The sequence below is a fragment of the Miniopterus natalensis genome, chromosome 9 (assembly GCF_054644295.1).
Source record: "Miniopterus natalensis isolate mMinNat1 chromosome 9, mMinNat1.hap1, whole genome shotgun sequence".
In the NCBI taxonomy this organism is placed as follows: Eukaryota; Metazoa; Chordata; class Mammalia; order Chiroptera; family Miniopteridae; genus Miniopterus; species Miniopterus natalensis.
Genome location: NC_142089.1, coordinates 5,045,774 through 5,064,531, shown reverse-complemented (window position 1 = coordinate 5,064,531; position 18,758 = coordinate 5,045,774). Strand labels below are relative to the sequence as shown.

The window sequence follows — 18,758 nt, the reverse complement described above, 5'->3', positions numbered from 1 at the left end:
GGTGGTTCACTGATGCTGTGGCACAACTACCATGTCAGGCACTGCTGAATGCTATGGGCAGGGGCACTGAGAGGAGCAAGGCCTGGTCCTGACCAGGTACCTTCTAATCCAGTAGGGCTTACTCACAAACCTGACGACAGGCAGAATGCAACAGGGGCAATAAGGAATGAACAATGGGAATGCCAGGGACAGGGCCTGGGAAACCTTCTCAGAGAGGAGGGATTTGGGGTAGGTCTTGAGCAGCCTTTGATAGGCAAGGAGGGAACAAATAAGAGCAGCAGTCAGGACTTCCTGGTGCGGGGAGAACAGGAACAAAGATGCAGGCTGGGCATGCATCAAAGAAACAATCTGACTAAAGCTTAGGGTGTGTGCAGGACAGCAGCAACAGGGAAGGCTAGCAAAGTGGCGGGGTCAGATCACAGAGGGGCTGGCATATCAGGCCCAGGAGGTCCCATTTCATTTTGAAGGAAATAGAGCTTAATTTGGCAGCAATGCATAAAACAGATGACATCAGATGGCAGAGGTTTAGGGCAGTGATGGTAAAGGGCTTAACCAGGTCATGTGACAGTGGGGCAAGGAACACATTTAGGGCACGGGGACACTGTGGAGGGTGAACCTGGCTCACTGTCTAGCCCTCACACCTGGCAGCTCAATGGCTGTTTGCAGGAAGGAGCCTCAGGGCTTATCTGGATAACGGAGGAACTTGTCACACTTGAGGTTTGGGCTGCAGTGATACTATGGCACAGCGCTGAGTGGTGCAGGGAGCATGAAGCAGAGCTGGACTGGAGGCCTCATAAGTTTGCAACTGGACTTTCTGAAATTCCTTTGAGTTCCTTGCTAAAAACCATCCTTTAATAAAAATGTGTCCATTTCTTCTCCTAAGCAGAGCAGATTGATCACAACTGACCTTTACTTGATGAGTAAGAATTCTACAGTGACCCAGGTTCCGTTTTCCCATACCCTCATTTACTGAACAAACACCGTTGTATATCTACCATGTACCAGGCACTGAGTGGGGGGACACAGTGATAAGATAGAAACAGTCCTCTGCATGCACAAAGGACGACACCACCGATGGAGAAGAAGGCATAAGCCCCGCACTAGGTGGGAAAAATCTAAAATTCCTGGATGCAGGTTTTTTCTTGTGATTTTTTTCTTAAAGTTGAATGAAGAAATGTAATCTGGTTAGGAGACAGTTCTAATTAGTCAGGTTCCAGCTAATAAAGGGTTTACTGGGTTAATTTCACCAGCCCTGGACTGAAGATGTCCTAGAGAGTAATTATTGCTAGTATCGCGAAACAGGTGTTTTTCAGATCGGAATGAAGCATGCTGAATAAAAATAAGATTTTTGTTGCAGAAGTTTCTGTGATCTTCAGATACAAGTCTGGAGCCCAGAGGGATTAATTCACAAAGTATTAGCAGGTTAAGCAGATACTGGAAAGAAATCGGTGACATCTGTTATACCAAGCAGCTATTATCAGAAGGGCCCTCAATGTACACTTCCAAGAATCACTCCTCTGTCAGTGAGTCGTATCTTTTACACATTTCCTAATTCTGTTTATCTTCTCGAAAAGTTTCCTATGACATAACAGGATGTTACTCAGAGCTTTCCAATAAAAACAGAGAAAGTTAAGTTCTTAGATGAAGAGCAGGCAGGAATGGAAATAAGAAAGCAGCTGGGAAGGAACAGATGACCCAGGGGAAGATAAAGTTCCAGAGATTAACCGTGTCCAGATGACCCTAGGAAAACAAGCAGCTAAGGGTCCGGAAGACAGCAACCATGTATGTAACAAAGGTGGAACAGATCTTTCTCAAATAAAAGAACCCATCTTTCTACACCAACTAAACTTGTAAGGGGCCTCCGACAGACCAGCTCCCAGCACTAGAAGCAGCAAATCCACAGTATTAGACCAGCTGCCAACCATGAGCACACAAGAGTGCACAGCAGGCTGGCGGGTGCTGGCTGCCATCTGGAGGCGGCACGGCTGGGAGCCCCGCACCTGCGTCAGTTACCTTGTACCAGCTGCGGTCGTGCTCCGTGGCGGCGCTGTAGTACTGCAGGACTTTGGGGATTGTGCTCTCGTTGATGCCCTGGAGGTTCAGCTGCCACTCCCCGAGTTTCAGGAAACACCTGGAAACAGAGAAACAAGCCCCCATGTGTTGCTCCCTCCTCAAAACAGCGCTCCCAAGGAGAACAAGGAGTTCCGGTGGGGAGCACCACAGCCTTTCTGCGGCTAACCCTTGCTCTCAGGAAGCAACAGGATGGAACAAACAGAACTGCAAACCACATGGAAGGGAAATGATGGGCATCTGGGATAAACTTTATGGGATTCTCTCTTCTTCTTGACCTTTGTCTTCCAATGCTAGCTTAAACCAGCGACCGGGGACAAGGGACAGGTAGGTCTGTATGGACCTATCTTTCTCAATCCAACTTTTGAGGGTGACAGTGGTTTGAGAGGAATTTTTCTTACTGCTATATGGCTTCTCCCTCTCTTTCCCTTCTCCCCCATTCTTTATAGTGGTGAAATTCACAGCTAGCATTCACTGGTACTGCTCTAAATGCTTGACAATGTGTTCTCTCCCTTAATCCGCACACTACCTTACACCACCCTAGGAAATGGGAACTCTCACTATCCCCTTCTTATACGATGAGGAACTGGAGGCACAGAGAGGTTAAGGAACTAAACTCATCTAAAGTCACTCATCAAATTAGCATCACCTCTGGCATTTGAAAACAAGGAGTCTAACTCTGAAGCCAGGCTCCAGGAGGGAAATAGCACATGGGTGCTCTTGGGCTGCTGAATCCTGCGGGAATAAGCAGCAGAGACTAGGGAGCAGTACGATTTGATGGCTGCCCAGGATCCCTACAGGAAAAGGTGAGAGATGTGAGCAACTGGCTGCTCGAGGAGCCCTGAACATTTCCCTTGCTGCAGGCGCTGCTGGCAGGGCAGGGTGGGAGTGTGACTGGCCCTGGCCAGTGGGGACCTCACCGGGCCATGAGCTTGTGCAGCTCTTGCTTGTGCTGCTGGTCCTCGGTGGCGATGGCGTGCTGGGCTTGCTGCTGCATGGTCTGAACAAAGTGCTGCATGTGCTGGAAGGCATCGATCTGTAGCAGGGCAAAGGCAACAGGGAGCCACTTGGCATGTGGCCCAACCTCACGGGAAATGAACTAGTTCATGAAATAGGAATGTGAGCCAGCCCCTCTCTAAACAGAGCTCCGTAAAACACAGGGCAAGACTCTGTAGGACAGAGGACCAGGGCATGATGCTGGGGGATGGCTGGGCTTTTCAAGAAGATTCATATTTTTTCATCCCAAGTCTTAGCTCTCCTTTGCCAACTGTAATTACTAGTTTAATAAGCTCTGGAAAAGCTACTTGCCTGGCTACCCCAAATAATTCCTATGAAGTAATTTGAAATAACTGCTTACTTCACTATCAGCATATTGCCCTGGGGGAAATTAGGTTATGGGGAATTATTTTAGGCTAGTAAAACTTTAGTGTTTGTTTAAAACACTGTGGTACCTTGGACAATCCAGCAGTGCAAAAACTATAGTTAAAAAATTCTGATAGAACCCTTAGTACCCAAGTCAGAACATAGAGACAGGTGAGCCCTCCAGGCATCCATGGGGAAAGGGAGGAGGTCACTAGCTAAGCAGACACCCAGGTGAACATGGTGGCTTAGCAATATCTTCAGAGCATCCTCAAGCAGTTAAATCTTTGGACACAATGGGATTTCATACCAAGTGAGCAGAGGGCATTTGGGTTAGGAACAGAAGTTCCTGGTAAAGAGGAGAACAGACATTAGGGACAGGCAGCTGAACTAGGGAAGAGCAGAGACAGCCAGACACCTGGGAGTAAGTTACAAGCCACCTGTATAAGCCTGCCACATCCAGACACAGCATCTTGATAAATGGGGTCCATAATTTTTTAAAGGTATTTGAGGCTGGAGATAGATAGAGCCTACAAACATCAAAAGCACAAATGGAAAAAATGGTGAAAGTTAAATCTACCAACATAGGGAGGGGGCACAGTATGTGAGAATGTAAAAAAGAGGCTATGTGTTCTTTGCTGCAAAAGAGGAGGGAAAAAACAAACACGTCAAATAAATAAGGTGAGAACGATCTTATAATCATGTCTTCTTTAAAAAAAAAGAAAAAAGAAACAAGTCAGTGAGGATGGCCTTGAAGGGAAATGAAACTCCCTGGCCTGGGGGCCAGGACGAACCTGAGACCTTCCAACATAAGGAAGTACGTGGCATTAAGAGTCAGGGCGGGCGCAACACACTTGCGAGTTGGCTGCGGCCACCTGGACACGTACTTTTCGCTTTTTTCATAGTGGTGCCGCGCTCTGGTCTCTTTCTTTTTCTCTGCCTGAATAAAACTTGCTTTGTTCTCACTCCAATTTGCCCTTGAAATCTTTCTTGGGTGAATTAAGAACCTGGAGGTCGCCTGACATTGAAAGGTTGCGGGCAGTGCCAGCCCTCCAAGGGGAAGCTGTCGCCTAACTCCTGACTGAATTCCTATACGGGACCCCTGCCTACAGTTCCAGCCTACATGAACCGGTGCCATTTATGAAATACGTGTGATGGGCCATGTTCCAGACACTTTACCTAAACTGGCATAATAACCCTTCAAACAAGATGACTTGATAGCTTACTCAAGAGATTCTAAAAATTAAAGGGAAAGAAAAAAAGAACTAGGGCTAACCCAGGGCCAGATGATGTGACACTTTATCAGGCACCTAAGCCATGCATGAGGACAGGGCAGACTCACAGGTGTTCGAGCAGTTAACAGGACACCTGGCTCCCTTAGAGATTTGCCTTTGCAGAGTTCTGTTACTCACCAGTGGCTCTGAAAAATGAACTACATTAGCATCCCACACCTGGGAAGTGATAAATGTTCCTTTAGTTTTTCTTCTGTGAGAACTACACTGACCAGAATGAAATCTGATTAAAAAGAAAAAAACAAAGAACTGGGAGGCAGCACTGAAAAGATCAATCACCAGGAAGGAAGGTGATAAATCACTCGTGAGATCAGTGTGCATGTCAAGCAGGTGAGCACTAAACTGGGAACTGATGTCAGAGGCTTTCAGAGCCCACATGCCGCACCATGACCATCCAGACATAGAGCTAAAACTGTTTGGGAGACTCAACGAGGTGCTGAACAAAAAATAAATTGCCCAAACTGGGGAGGCTGGGTATGAATTTGGATCTGAAGCCCAGTATTAACTTTAGCGAGTCCGCCCAGCCTGGGAGAATCTAATGTTTCTCTACTCTGTGGCATGAAGCAACTTATTTTCAAGGAATTAAAAATATTCTATTAAAAATGCTTTCTCTTCTCCATTCCTAAGAAGTGAGGAGGGGGAAAAGATTCTTTCTCCCTACAGATGCAGAACCGGTCACTCATAGGAAGGGGCTTCTCTCAGTCCACTCTTTAAGCTGGGCATAGTATTCCTGGTTCTTGACTGTCTGGGGGGTGTTTGTGGGCAAGATGATGTCCTAAGCTTAGTGAAATTTCATAAAGGGCCAGGCTGTCGCTGAATTCTGTGAAGCATTTCATCTGGGAAAATACTGTATACACACCTGTTGCCAGATGCCTTCCTGCAGAGCAGGTCTGCTCTTCCCCAACACTTCTATCTGCCCTACGCAAGGCAGAGAGTCCTTATTTACAGTCAGGTGACTTGTTCAATAGCACAGTTATTATTAAGAAGTTCGTTTTCTTGGGGTAGCTCCTGAACTCTTAAGAAGATGTGACATCCCTAGCTCTGAGCTTGAGTTCCAAGCACCTAATTTTAAATAGGTTTCCAAATGTTTGCCCATGTGGTTTTATGGTCTTCCACCAGACTTTGGGCTCCTAAGAAGAGGCTTTAATCTGTGGAGAAGTTGGGCTGTGGTCATCAGTTGAAAAAGGCCACTCCCTGGTTGAGATATTAGCCAAAGGCTCCTTCTGCCTGCCTTCGGCAAGACATTCAAAGACTTGGAGGCTACACATAGGAAAGAAACCAGACTACATTCAGATCCAGCACCTTCTGTTTTTCTCATTTGCCTGGAGGAAGGTCAGGCTCTGAATCAGAACTGCTGTGGCTTGGGAGGCTTACAGAGACTGAAAAAACACACACCAAAACAGAAAACCAAAGAACAACAAAAGAAAACCCCAAAACTGCACATTTGGAGAAGGAAACTTGGGTCATTACTACTGAAGTGAATCCCAAAGACTCAGTGCCTGGGTGCAGGGCTGTCCACCCACAAAAGAAGTTGATTTCTAGACCCAGTCCAAGGATCTCCCAAGTAAGCTTTCGGCAGACACAACTGCGGTTTTACCACCTCTCTCCTGAGCCACCACTCTGGTGGCTGCCCCGCACTGCTTTCTCACGTCAGGCCCCACTGTGGGCCCTTCCTCTATTCCGTAAGGCGGAGGGTGCAGGAGCCAAAGCAGGCGCTCATTTTGCCTCCAGGGCCTACTTTCTGTTCATCATCACCATCCAGGAAGATTGCTTAATAAAAACTAAAAAACTCCACCAGGAGGCACATCCATCTCCCAAGGACCTGTCTGCACATAAAGCAGGAGAAGTCCTACACTGGCTGCAGGAAGACTCCCCACTGGCTTCAGCATCACACTCTGGGTGCTGTTGCTTTTTGAATCCCCAACTGATGCTAGGAAAGGAGACGAGAAACCTGAAGAACCACACTGGTCCTGTGAAATTTCCAGTCAGTGTTTTCACAGGCTGCTTTTCTGGGTCCTGAACAGCCCATCTGCTCGGAGGGGTAGAAACTGTGCTGCTTCTGTGCTCCAGCACATCCCGGCTGCTGCTATAACTGATTGCACTTGCTGTTTAATCGACGGTATACATGCATCTCCCTGATTCTGATTCACTTTTTGAAACCAGGCCAAATGGCTTCCTAACGGGAGCAAACCTCCAGACTCGCTGGTCTGGACACTGTTTCCCCGGGCCTTGCGGAGCCTGTGAGAGGCTGATCAGTGAGCATTCTGGAGAGACTTGGCCTACTGGTGAGTGGATGCAGATACAGACCTTGCGAGCACTCTTCCACATGTTTTTCATGTAGGCGTAGGTCACCTGAGGGTGAACTGTTGGCAGAGGATGGTCAAGCTGCCGAGACGGATCAACTCCCAGGAGCAACACTAAGGTTTTATGAGCAAGAGCCTTAAAAACAAGAGAGGTCAGGGTATAAACAGAACCGGACCAAGCACGCCATTCTCTCCTTAGCCTCCCGCCAACTCCAAGGAGGTGGGGGTTACTCACCAGCCTGCCACTCTTGCCACACAGGCTTGCATACTTGAGCCAGGTCCTCATGTCCTCATGAGGGCTGACCACAAGGGACCGCACCATCAGGATCTTCTGCCAGTCCTCCACAATCCGCTGGCAGCCCTGGAACATTCAGAAGTGAGGATCAGGTATGTCCTCAGCTACATCTTAAACCCCCACAATCAACAGCAAGACCCACCCTGAAACAAAAAAGAGGTCCATTTTTATAATCTCAGCTTTCTCAAGTGAAGGGTACTGTGAATGAAAACACCTTTGGGATGTCTCAAAATTTGAGAAGCAGCAGAACATGGGCTCTGAAGCATGAATACTGACTCTGCCACTTACTATCTATATGACTTTGGATGGGTTACCAAACTTCTCTGTGACTGATCTATAAAATGGGATAAAAACAGTACCAACTTAATAGGGCGATGGTGAGGATTAAAGGAATGAAATTATTTAAGTTTCTTCCCTCAATTATAAATAATGCATTATCAGTTTTTTGGTTTGTTTTTTTTTCTTTAGCCTCTCTAGTAGATGATTATCACTGACAAAGAAATTAAAATGTTCAAAAGCTCAAAGTTCAAAAACTTAAGTATAAAAGTTTAAATAATTAAAATTTCAAATGATGTTGTTTGTAAGTTGGTAGCACTTATATTTCTGAAGGCATTAAAGGTTAAACCTGCATTAAGACTTTTGTCCTTGCTTATGCTTAAGGTCTTTCCTCTTCGTTTTTATCTCAGGGTCAAAAACTGCATTTAGAAGGGGAAGTGCCTCATTTGATCACACGTATAAATTCTTTCTAATAAAAAAAGAGCGACTTAATCGTTATCAAAGGGATAAGCTAATTTTGTATCAAAAGACTTCTAAGAGCAACTGTGCCCCTCCTTTCCAGTCAGTCAGACAAACCATCCGGGAAGGGTTTCTAAGATCTACCACTTCGTCAGTGAATTCCATGAAGCCAAATGAGCTGTTCTCCAAGGAAACAAGTCTAAAAGCCTGGGAGCAGGGATGGTAGGCTTTTCAACATGATAGGACACAGGCTGAGCCTGAATAAGAACCAAAGGGGAGAAGAGACCTGATGCCAGTAAGGTTGACCTCTCACACTGCCCTGCCCCCTGGGAGACGCTGCTGGGGATTTCAACGTAGATGACTTGTCCACATGGCAGTCTTCCAGCCTAGGCAGTCCAACAATGTTTTGACATCAAGCCATCCACGAGAGCCAAATTTCTACCACAAACCTAATGCTTTATTTTCAGGCCTTAGACCATATCTTTCCATCCCATTAAGTGCGACAAGTGATTTGGAAAGTTAGAAAAACAGAAAAAAGTATACTGAGTGATTGTTTTGGTGACTTCTCACCATCTACGAGTTTCTCCCAGATGCTGAAATAATTTGGCCTGTCAGCCAAAAAACATCCTGCTGCCTTGAGATAGGAGTCGTGAAGGCTTAAGATGATGACGGTATCTTGGATGCTGTAAAGTTGGACATGGGTCTCCCCTCCCCAAGGCTCACTTAGTCCACTCCCCTTCCAAGTCTCTCACTGGACAAAGTCCTACTTGTTAGAATGGCAGAAGACTCATCAGACTTCTGGTTTGGAAACTTCACACCATTACAGGCACTTAAAAGCCAGGGTGTGTACAAGTCAAGTGGGCAATGCCTGCTCTGTGCAGCTCTTTTCTGGTGTCCAACAGACAATTTTCCATCAAAACACTGACCAGGCATTTCATACTTGCTAATAAAACATGTGGAGGAACTGCATGTGCTTGCTCCAGAGCACAAACCACTACTATATTCACAGCCATCCTCTGCCCACTGCTCTCTCCTTGCCAGTGGAATGTGCCTGACCTGCTTAGGCAGGAATGCAGCCTGGAGGCAAAAGGCTTTGTCGCAGTCTCCTGAGAGGCCTGGAAGCTCAATCCTGATTGGTCTGAAGACAGAAGTTGGCATTAGGTGTGGACTGGGCCAAGAGGAGACAGTTTAAAATTGAGGAGGTTGAATATGACAAGCAGGGGGACAAGTGGCTTCTGAAGTGGTAAATGCTCTCTTTTGCTGATGACTGTCCCCTCCTACCCACTCAAGGAATGGGCGAACTGTCCTTTCCAAGAACACTTAAGACTGCTGCCTCCCAAACCTGGAACCTGGAACTGACAGCTCCTCATGCTAAAATGATCAGAATGCACAATGAAAACACTGATGGAGGACTTGGAAAAGTTTCTCTAGGACGGGAAACTTCAGTGGAAAAAGTCTGAATAGAGATCATGGGATGACCACGACCTGAGGAACTGTACATGGCAGGCGGTGGTCAATGAGAACATCAGGCAACCCCATGGAAAGAGCTGGATACAAGTGGCCAGCGACTGGATTCAGAGCCGCAGTGCTCAGTGCTGGCCACACACTGGAATCATCTGGGGAGGCTAAAGAGATACTGATGCTGGGTCTGTCCCCAGAAGTTTTGATTTATTTGGTCTGGGAAGTGGCCTGGGTATCCCAATTCCTAAAAGCTCTCCAGCTCATTCTATTGTGCAGCTAAAACTGAGATCAGCCACTGACTTTGAGGTGAAGATTCTCACCTGGCTGGCCTTAAGTATCACTTATTAAAGACATTTTTTTTTTTATTCCTAGAGAAGGGTAAAAGGAGGCTGGGGAATCAGTCACCCTTACAGCTAAAGGCACAGTTGAAAAGCCTTTGAATGTTTTGCTTTGAAGCAAACCAGCCTGTGAGGACGGTGGACCGCTACCCAGGGCTTCCTACCAGGCTCACCTGCAGTCTCTCCCACCAGATCTGGCGGATGATCTCGCGTCGCTCGGGGACAAGTTTGTACTGGATAACCTCCTCTAGCTCGGACAGCATATGGCAGGAAACCATGGCCTGACGAAAGCAAATCACATTCCAACTTAATACTGCATGAACCATGCAAAAGCCTGGCTTCATTTCAGTCACTCCTGGTGCAGGGTACCTGCTGAGAACACACAGCCATGTGCTCAGCAGCCTGAGTCCTCAGTAGCCCCCTCTGAAGAGAGAGCTGAAATGAGCCTCTGAAACAACAACATGCAGAATATGACACTCACCCCATATGCCCGACTGTAGCTCTCTCCTGCCATAGCGGTTAACTCAGCATCCAGCAGGTCCCTGGCTTTGTCGATGCACTAGGAGAGAAACAGGGAACCCTGGAACTGAGCTTTGGACTTAGGAGCTGAGGGTAGTGCTGTTATTTTCAGGCTTCTCAATGAGCTGCAGAAGTTACCTGTTTCACTTACATTCCAATGACAAAGAGAAAAATTCACCAAAGAAAGGGAGAAACCTCTTCCTAGATCTGAATGGCTAGAGAAGAGTACTGATTTCTTGGAAAAGACAGAAGTGCATGGCAACCAAAAGCTTAACACCTATGATAACACCCCAAATCTTGGGTAACAAGGGAGGGGAAATTTCTGCTTAGAATCACGTGTTCTTTTGTCTCAGGAGGACAATTTGGGGGTCAACCTGCTTCCAATTCTTCCATGCTGGGCATGCTCGTGAAAATAGAGCTCTGGGGCGGGGGTGCTGGGAGGTCATCCCTGGCTGAGAAGTACTGTCCTTACAAGAATGCCTGTGACACTGGCAAAGGAATGGCCAGGTTTCTCCATGTGAAAACAAAGCTTTTGGGCCAGTGAGGTGGATGGCCCAGGTTTCAGTTCTTGTCATGTAAATCAAAGCCCCAGGGATGGCCACAGGACTGGGGTTGCAGTTTCTGTTTCTCCTGTTTAAAACCCATCATGCAGAGCTCTTCCTTGTTTGAATGTTTAAGGTTAATTACTATATCCTCAAACCTTGAGTGCTCAGGTCATTACCCAGCACCTCATTCAAGACAATCTGGTGCCCAACAGGGTGGATGTGATTACTTCATTATTTCATTCTACAAGTCAGCACAGGGTTTTCAAATAAAGCACTGACCTTCCTGGAAGGTCATCAATGTGTGACACACCTCCAGAGCCAGAAGAAGCCTGTGACTGATTCCTGTTGCAGAGGGGGACAGCTGATGAAACAGACCGCTTCTCTCTACTACAGGGACCATCAAGGCAAGGTGGTCAGCGGGACGTAATGATGGCTCAGGGAGCTAACTCCAAACGCAATCTAAGTGGTCCCTCCAGAGTACATCTGTCCCTCCAAAGGAAGTGTCCCTGGTTAACGTGCTGGCAGCCTCCTTACTGAGTATTATGCTCCAAAACCACTCTAGTGAGCTCACTGAACCAGACTCCAGAACTGAAGTACGGCAGCCTGTCTGCACAGGCACCATATGCCCAGGAGCTGACAGGCCACACACAATGACCTTTCTTTTGCTAGATGGTCTGGGTATACATGGTTTTTACCTGCTGGGCCAGGGAGAAGAGGTCCTGATGTAGTGCTAACACGGCTCTGTAAAATGCCCCATCGTGGGTGTCTCGGGGGATCATACAGGTGTACTCCTCCATGCTGTCCCACTGACCTACACACACACACACACACACACACACACACACAGAGGAGTGAGAGAGAGAGAGAGAGGGGAGCATTAGGATGGTTAAGTTCCTGGGCTAAAGGCAGCATCTCAAACAGGCCTTGTCATTGTTACTTGCACTTAGCTTGGAGTTCAAGTAAGAAAAACTTGAGCCTAATGTATCAAACTCCTGCAGAGAACCCTCTATACTCAGTGGGGTTGAGCAAGGCAATCTCACAAAGCCACATCTGTCTTCCGAGCACAGGGCTCCATGCTGCCCTGGGGAGCTCTGTGAAAGATGGGAGAACGGCCTGAGTGCAAAGCCCATGTCAAGAGGGTGTGATGCAGTGCAGCATTAACCTGGAGCGTGCTTTCAGGTTTCTCTAGGTGAGGTGGAATGACTTTCTTCCTCACTAGAGAAGCATCTCACAGCTCCATGGTACACTGGAAATTCCATTTCCCCCTTAACAACTGAAAATGGCCATTATCCAGACAGGGGACAGGATTAGACACGTAGTTTGCCCATCTCACTCTGGCAGTACCTTTGCCTTAGAAGGGAGGAGATAAATAGAAAGACGGGCTAGGTCATGGCCAACTGGGAAAATGGCTGCAGCCGGGAATGGCTTCCCCCGGTGGGGTGAGCATGGATAGAACGCCAGCTTCACTGCCAAGACCATCTGTAGAAAAGATATCAGCTTCATTAGCTGCACACTGCAGGGCTGCCAATTTTATAAGGCATTTTCCTGCCTTTCACTCCAGCCCAGCAGCTCGTCCATTCTCTATGCCTCTGGGCAAAAGCAAAATAGCAAACAACGACTCCTCAGGAAGTAATTTATTTTTGAAAAATGTTTTGGATCCAGCTCAGAGCTCATGAAAGGAAAGGATATAAGTTCTGTGACTCGAGAAGGATAGAATGTGGATGGAAGGTTACGTATCCTTCCTTGGGACTCGATGGGTGAAGCTTTTCTCCTGGGACATCCTGTGGACCCTTTCCCTCTCATTAACATCTCTGGAACAGATGCTGGTAATCCCTTCAGCTGGGGCCTGGTGTCAGGAATCCACACAGTCTGTGGGAGTTAAATACTCGGGGAGTGGGAACAAGGAGGGTGAGTAGCAGGCATCAAGGAGAACAGAGAAAACAAAACTGTCAAAATGTTTATAATTGTTAGAGGCAGTGAAAGGCATCTGGGGGTTCATTATACTATTGTCTTCACTTTTATATATGGTGGGAAAATTAATAAAAGGCGACAGACAGCTATCATCTCTCTTTATTCCTACTTGGGCTAAAGACATGATGAGTGGAGCTCAGCAACCACCCTGGGTCATGAGGTAGCCCTGGACACAGAGGCCCCAGGCAAAGCAGAAATACGCAAAAAGACTAATGACAACGGAGCCAGAGTACTGGTCTGAGAATTTTCACCTTGAGATTTCATTTATAAGACAGAAAATAACCAGTAACTTAAGACAAAAAACCCCAAATACACCTCACTAAATATCTTAATTTTGATGCGTGCTCCCTGTTTTTCTTGGCTTCCCCATGAAAAGCCATTTTTACCCATGTCTAACAGGTGAGTCAAAATCATCAGGTAGAGACAGACGGAAGAGACAGAAGTGCACAGATTGTTCGACACTGTAGGTCTGACATCCTACCTGCAGCTGCAGTACCTTGCTTTTCGATGAGCACCCAGCCTCACTCTCCCCATGATGACTGGGGTGCCGATGAGGGAAAGGAAGCCTTACCTAGCCCCCACGCAGCTGCAGCAGCCATCCGGGCCATCTTGGCTTGGGTCTCGTCGTTAACCAGGGTCCACTTTTCACAGCACTGCTGGTGGAGCTGCCCCCTGGAGGGAAAGAATGCTACAGTTGGTTACCTGAAATCACCTCTATAGCCTGCCGCTCCTTCTCCTACTGGGTTAGCTGGAGGCCACAGAGGAACTGGATGATAGGGGCCTGCCCTGAATCAGGAGCCTTTAAATAAAAAGCACTTTCAACTGGGTCACACAACAGAGAAGTGATTGGCATTTTGTTGTTCCTATGGCCTGGTACTCATAATTTATCTGACAGTGAGTTCATCAAAGATAGGGACCATGTCTAACTGGATGCAATGTGAAATGTCCTGAGCATCTGCCCCCTTCATAAATATTAAGTAAGTTCTCTCGCATGCCAATGGACTCCAGCTCTTCCCCTTTGGCAGGCCTACAGAAAAAGCAATCTGAAGACACACATCTGGACATTCATTTTGGGCTCAAAGCTATAGGGAGAACTGGCTCTTAAAAGTATTATACCAATGATTGCAGGTTGAAATGAAACTCAAATGAAACCAATCTTATTCTCAGGATTTTGCACAATTACCACGAGTGTGGCTAAAGACTATGAGATACAGACATTATGAGCGATGCTCAACAGACTCCAGTACTCAAAGAGAGCAGAAGCCCTCTCAAGAATACAGGCATCCTGCTGAAAGTTAAAACAAGAGCCTTTCATGCCCACTTCTTTTTTTTTTTAAACATATCTTTATTGATTTCAGAGAGAGGAAAGGAGGGAAAGAGAGAGAGATAGAAACATCAATGATGAGAGAGTCATTGATCGGCTGCCTAGCCCACAATCTGGGCATGTGCCCTGACCGGCAATCGAACCCCGATCTCCTGGATCCTAGGTCGATGCTCAACCACTGAGCCACGCCTGGCCAGGCTAATGCCCACTTCTGAGTGAAAGGAAATAAAACTCTGCTCCTGAGCAAATACAAGCCCTATTTTCATGTGAGCTTCAAGACTCAGCTGGGAGACTCCTTAGTCTTCCCTGCTTTCTAAGAGAGATGCTGCAGGATGTTTTAACTTGGTATTGGGAGTGGAGGCAGGAAAAGGGTACAAGTGGCCCAGCTCAGAAGACTCATGGGACATGAGTTGTACTACATTATAAGGTGACATGGGTGGGGGGAGAGATAAGCATGCTGGTCAGTCAATGCTGAGGGGGTCTGGGCTGAGCTCACTGAGAAGCTGACTGGTGAGCAAGTCAAGAACCGTTCAAGCCCATTATCCAGAGTTGTGGCATGGGAGTTGCTAACTTTACATCTCTCTGGCACACGATCAAGAGAGCCAGGGACACAAGCAGTGTAACTCAATACAGAGCCAAGATCAAAGAGGAAGATGACCTGCCCTATCCACTTACTGAGGCAGGAGTAGGAGGAACCTCAGTGTTGATTTCCTGCCTTCCAAACCTAGAAGCCTTCATTGCTGGATCCTGCTGAGGTTTATGTTAGAGTAGCAGTTCCCAAGTCGTCATGTGCATCAGAATCCCTGGAGGGCTTCCTCAACTAGACCGCTGGGTGCCATGAACTGAGTGTCTGATTCAGGAAGTTGGCATTGGGGTCTGAGAAGGTACATTTCTAACAAGTTTCTAGATGATGTTGATGCTGTGGGTCAGGGGCCACAGTCTGAGAACCACTGGCTCAGGGCATAGGAACAGCTCCTCTGGGTAGCATCTTTGTTGAGGCCTGGCCTGGAGGTCAGAAAGAAAGCTACATGATTTCTGAATGGTTCTTCCAACCCTAGAATTCAAAAAAATTTGTTTCCAAATACAAGTGAAAGTTTATTTAGGAAGTCACAGGGGTAGAAAAAGTGAGCCACCTGGGTTGTGTGGGCTCAGGAAACAAGTTACAGAGGCAGAAGAAGGGCCCTTGGAGCTTAGGGGAAAGAGAGAGCGAGCGAGCAAAGGTACATTCCTTGAGGGAAGAAGAGGGGGAAAGCAGAATTAAAATTTTTGTGGCTCACTGCCACAAGAATCAGCATCCTGCTAGTCTTTTGTCAGGACTACCCCTTTCTGTGCCACGGGTCTAAGGATTTAGCTTTGCTTTTCATTTAGAGGTAGGGAACAAGTTCAATGTGAGACACCACGAATGATTATGTCGAGAGACCAGGCAGGGAGCAGTGCAGGGGCAGCATCCTGGGAAGGCAGCACTGCCTTCAAGCTGTGGCCGTGTCAAGAGCTGTCAGGACTCTACCGAGGGAGGCGGGGCTCCTCTCCCGCAAACATTTGTTACAGAATGCAGAATATACTGAGTCCTAAGTCTCAAAGGCAGTGGAGGGAGACAAAATCAAGTAGTAAGAAAATGAGACTGTGTGTGGGGCAAACACTGGGATCTGCGTTCTGACACCTCTCACTGCGCACCAGGGAGGACCCCTGGGACTTTCTTTCCCAGTGCAGCAGCAAAAAGCTTAGAAGTGTCCTTTCACTTGGACACCTAAGTGGCTGGCTGACTCCCAAATAATCTGTTCTCAAGGATCCAGAGGCCATGTAAGGAACAGTGTGGGGAGGGGGCTTATCTAGGTTCACACTTTGGCTGCAGCTGTGGCCATGTGCACTATGGGGCTGGGGGCTGACTCCTGTAGTTAGCTTTCTAGAGGCAGATGAGTATGGGGGTAGGGGTAGCGTCTTAGCTCAGTGGTAGCCCTAGGTCATTCTACCTCTGATGAACACCTGCCTCAGGCATGTTCAGGATATATACACAAAGCAAAAGCAATTTAGAAATTGCACTCTAAATAGAACTAATGGAATAAACCATGTAAGAAACCTACATATAATCAGAAAAAGAATTCTGCTTCTTTCATCTCTTTTAAAATCTTTTAGTCTGCTGCATTCTCAAATCCCTTGGTCAGCATCCCTGCCACTTACACTTTATAGGTGATTATAAAACTGGAACGAACCCAAGAGATCAGAGGTAAATGGGACCGAGTACTGCAGCGTCAGGAGACTTGGATCACTGTGCTCTTGGGAGACCTCGGGCCAGCTGTGTCAACTTCTAAGAGTCTCAGTTTCCAACTGTCAAATAGGCAGACTAGACAAAATTGCATCTAAATTCTCTTCTCATACATCGAAGCTGTCCCTACTTAACCCATCTAAGGAAAGTACTTGACTTTAATTTAGAAAAGGTGGTAGTGGGGGGGAGACAGTCCTCAAACTCCCCAAACCAAGATGTAGGCAAGAGTTCTCAATTAAGCATCACTGTTGATTCTACCTGGAATCCCCCTTTCCCTCTCCCCACTCTCCTTCACCAGCCTCCCAACCTCAGTCCTTCCTCCAGGGAGAACTGCAGGACCAGCCTTTGGTCTTCCAAAGCCACATGCTCACACCATGGTCACTGTTTGCTCAGGCTTTAGTAACTAACTGCTATGTGCTTGTCTCACCCACCTCACAATGGAGGCGTTGTTTTCTGTCTTTTTTACACCTGGAGCCTGGCACAAGGCTGGGAACAGAGCAAGCATTCAGTAAAGCCGAAGCACCTGAAGAGGGCAGCCATTTCGTCTTTCCTAAACTCTGGCAAGTGCTGATAAAGAAACACTAGGAGGTCTTCCTTCATCAGTCAAAGTCAATCAAGGCTGAGAAGCAGATGAGGGGAGCAGGTGCAGATCCCAGAGCAGAACCCAAGTCCGTCCTGTCCCAGAGCATGATAAAGTTTATGTTTTTGTGTTGTCCTTGTTTTTTTGTGGGTTTTTTTTTTTAAAAAGAACCTTTCTATTTAGCCCTAATACAGAACAGAGAGCAAAAATACCAAAATGATAGATGATTCCTGGGAAAATACCAAGTGAAACAAAAATGAGAGTCTTAGGAGAGAAGTCTGTTTGGGGGAAGCCTTTCAAATCCAAAGATCAACGACAGGACGTCTCTGGCAGCCACTCAGCCATCACCATGCGCAGCTCACCATTCCCCCAAGGCCTCGAGGCAGCGCATGCGGCCCAGCATCAGCTCGGGGTCGTCCTTGTTGGTGTCCATTTTCTTATCATAGGCTACAAGGGCATCCTCCCACTCGTGCAGCTTCTCATACCAGGTGGCCTGGATCTCCTGCCAAACAGAAAAGGACTGTGGTGAGGCACAGAGAACAAGAGAGGCACAGTTTTAATCCACACACTCTTTCCTGAGGTGCCACGTTGGAGGGAAGACACTTCACCTATCAGTATGTCTTGGCTTTGACTGAAAAGAGCTCAGGAAGTCAGCTATGTTTGGTGATGATGGAAATGTTGGTTCCTTGGCATACTGATGGAATGATCCTGGGATAATCTGAGAGATGCCAGGTCATGCTCCTCCCCCATCACTTCCTGCCTGGACAAAGAGGCCACCAGAACTTCAGCATGCAGGGATGTGAGGACAGAAGAAACCATTTGGGACTACAGGAAGCCTGAGCAGAGCTTCTGCAGGGTGCCAAGGCCTTGATCTGCTGAAGTGCTGTCGGTGGCCACATCACAGGGATGGCAGTTGCTTGCCTGATGGGGCCAGAAAGACAGGCCACATCTGCATATTTGCTGGAGGAAAACAGCTCACTTTTTAAAAGCTTCTGACTCTGCATCTCTTCATGCATTTTTAAACTTCCAGGAAATAATAATTTAAAATACAATATAATACTACCACTTAAAATTCTTTGGAAAATCTTTCTCTTCTCCTAGAGTCCCCCATCCAATGTTCCCTCCTGCTCAGCACTTGGCAGCTTCACCAGTGTTAGGGCCAAAGGATGGATTCCAGTACCGGGCAGATGGTGTGCCACGCTGAGATTCAGTGTCAGCCACGTGAGTCAGAGGTGCTACAGACTGTGGCTCTAAATGGGCAGGGGACTGTTTTATGTCTCAGTCTGCCCTCCATCTACCCTCCACCTCAGTTTGTCTTCTGGGTTTCATCACCAGCTTAGTAAATGACTATTTCTCTACCAGACCAGGGTAGGGGCTCTCCAGGGATTTAACAACAATATGATTCTGCAGTGGAATTTGTATCATGTAATGCAGGACCCCCATTAGTTCCCCCCATTACCCTCTCTCCTTTCTAAATAAAGCTGATATTTGAGTCCCATATACATTAACAGCAACTCTGCTAAGCTCGCTGAAAGGATCTTTTCTTCTTGAACCTCTGTAAGGAGGTCATTTCCATTTTAGGTCATTAACTGTACTTACTTCTCCTCATTTATTTTCAGCAGAGCCAATCCCCTCTGCTGCTCCTGCACTAAGTCTGCTGCTACCACAGCCTTCTCTCCAATGTCAGTGGATAGGGGGTTTCT

General features: G+C 47.1%; 1 protein-coding gene across 1 annotated transcript in view; it reads right to left on the bottom strand.

The window, feature by feature from the left end:
• The window catches only part of MTOR (mechanistic target of rapamycin kinase), a 98,889-nt gene that overhangs the window by 17,679 nt on the left and 62,452 nt on the right, over positions 1-18,758 (bottom strand). Inside the window, exons 30-38 of the mRNA XM_016217893.2 lie at positions 17,418-17,557; positions 13,460-13,560; positions 11,613-11,728; positions 10,335-10,412; positions 10,027-10,134; positions 7,260-7,385; positions 7,029-7,160; positions 2,991-3,106; positions 2,014-2,131 (exon numbers count right to left, since the gene is read on the bottom strand). Coding sequence (XP_016073379.1) covers positions 2,014-2,131; positions 2,991-3,106; positions 7,029-7,160; positions 7,260-7,385; positions 10,027-10,134; positions 10,335-10,412; positions 11,613-11,728; positions 13,460-13,560; positions 17,418-17,557 — 1,035 coding nt within the window. The remainder of the gene's footprint in view (positions 1-2,013; positions 2,132-2,990; positions 3,107-7,028; positions 7,161-7,259; positions 7,386-10,026; positions 10,135-10,334; positions 10,413-11,612; positions 11,729-13,459; positions 13,561-17,417; positions 17,558-18,758) is intronic.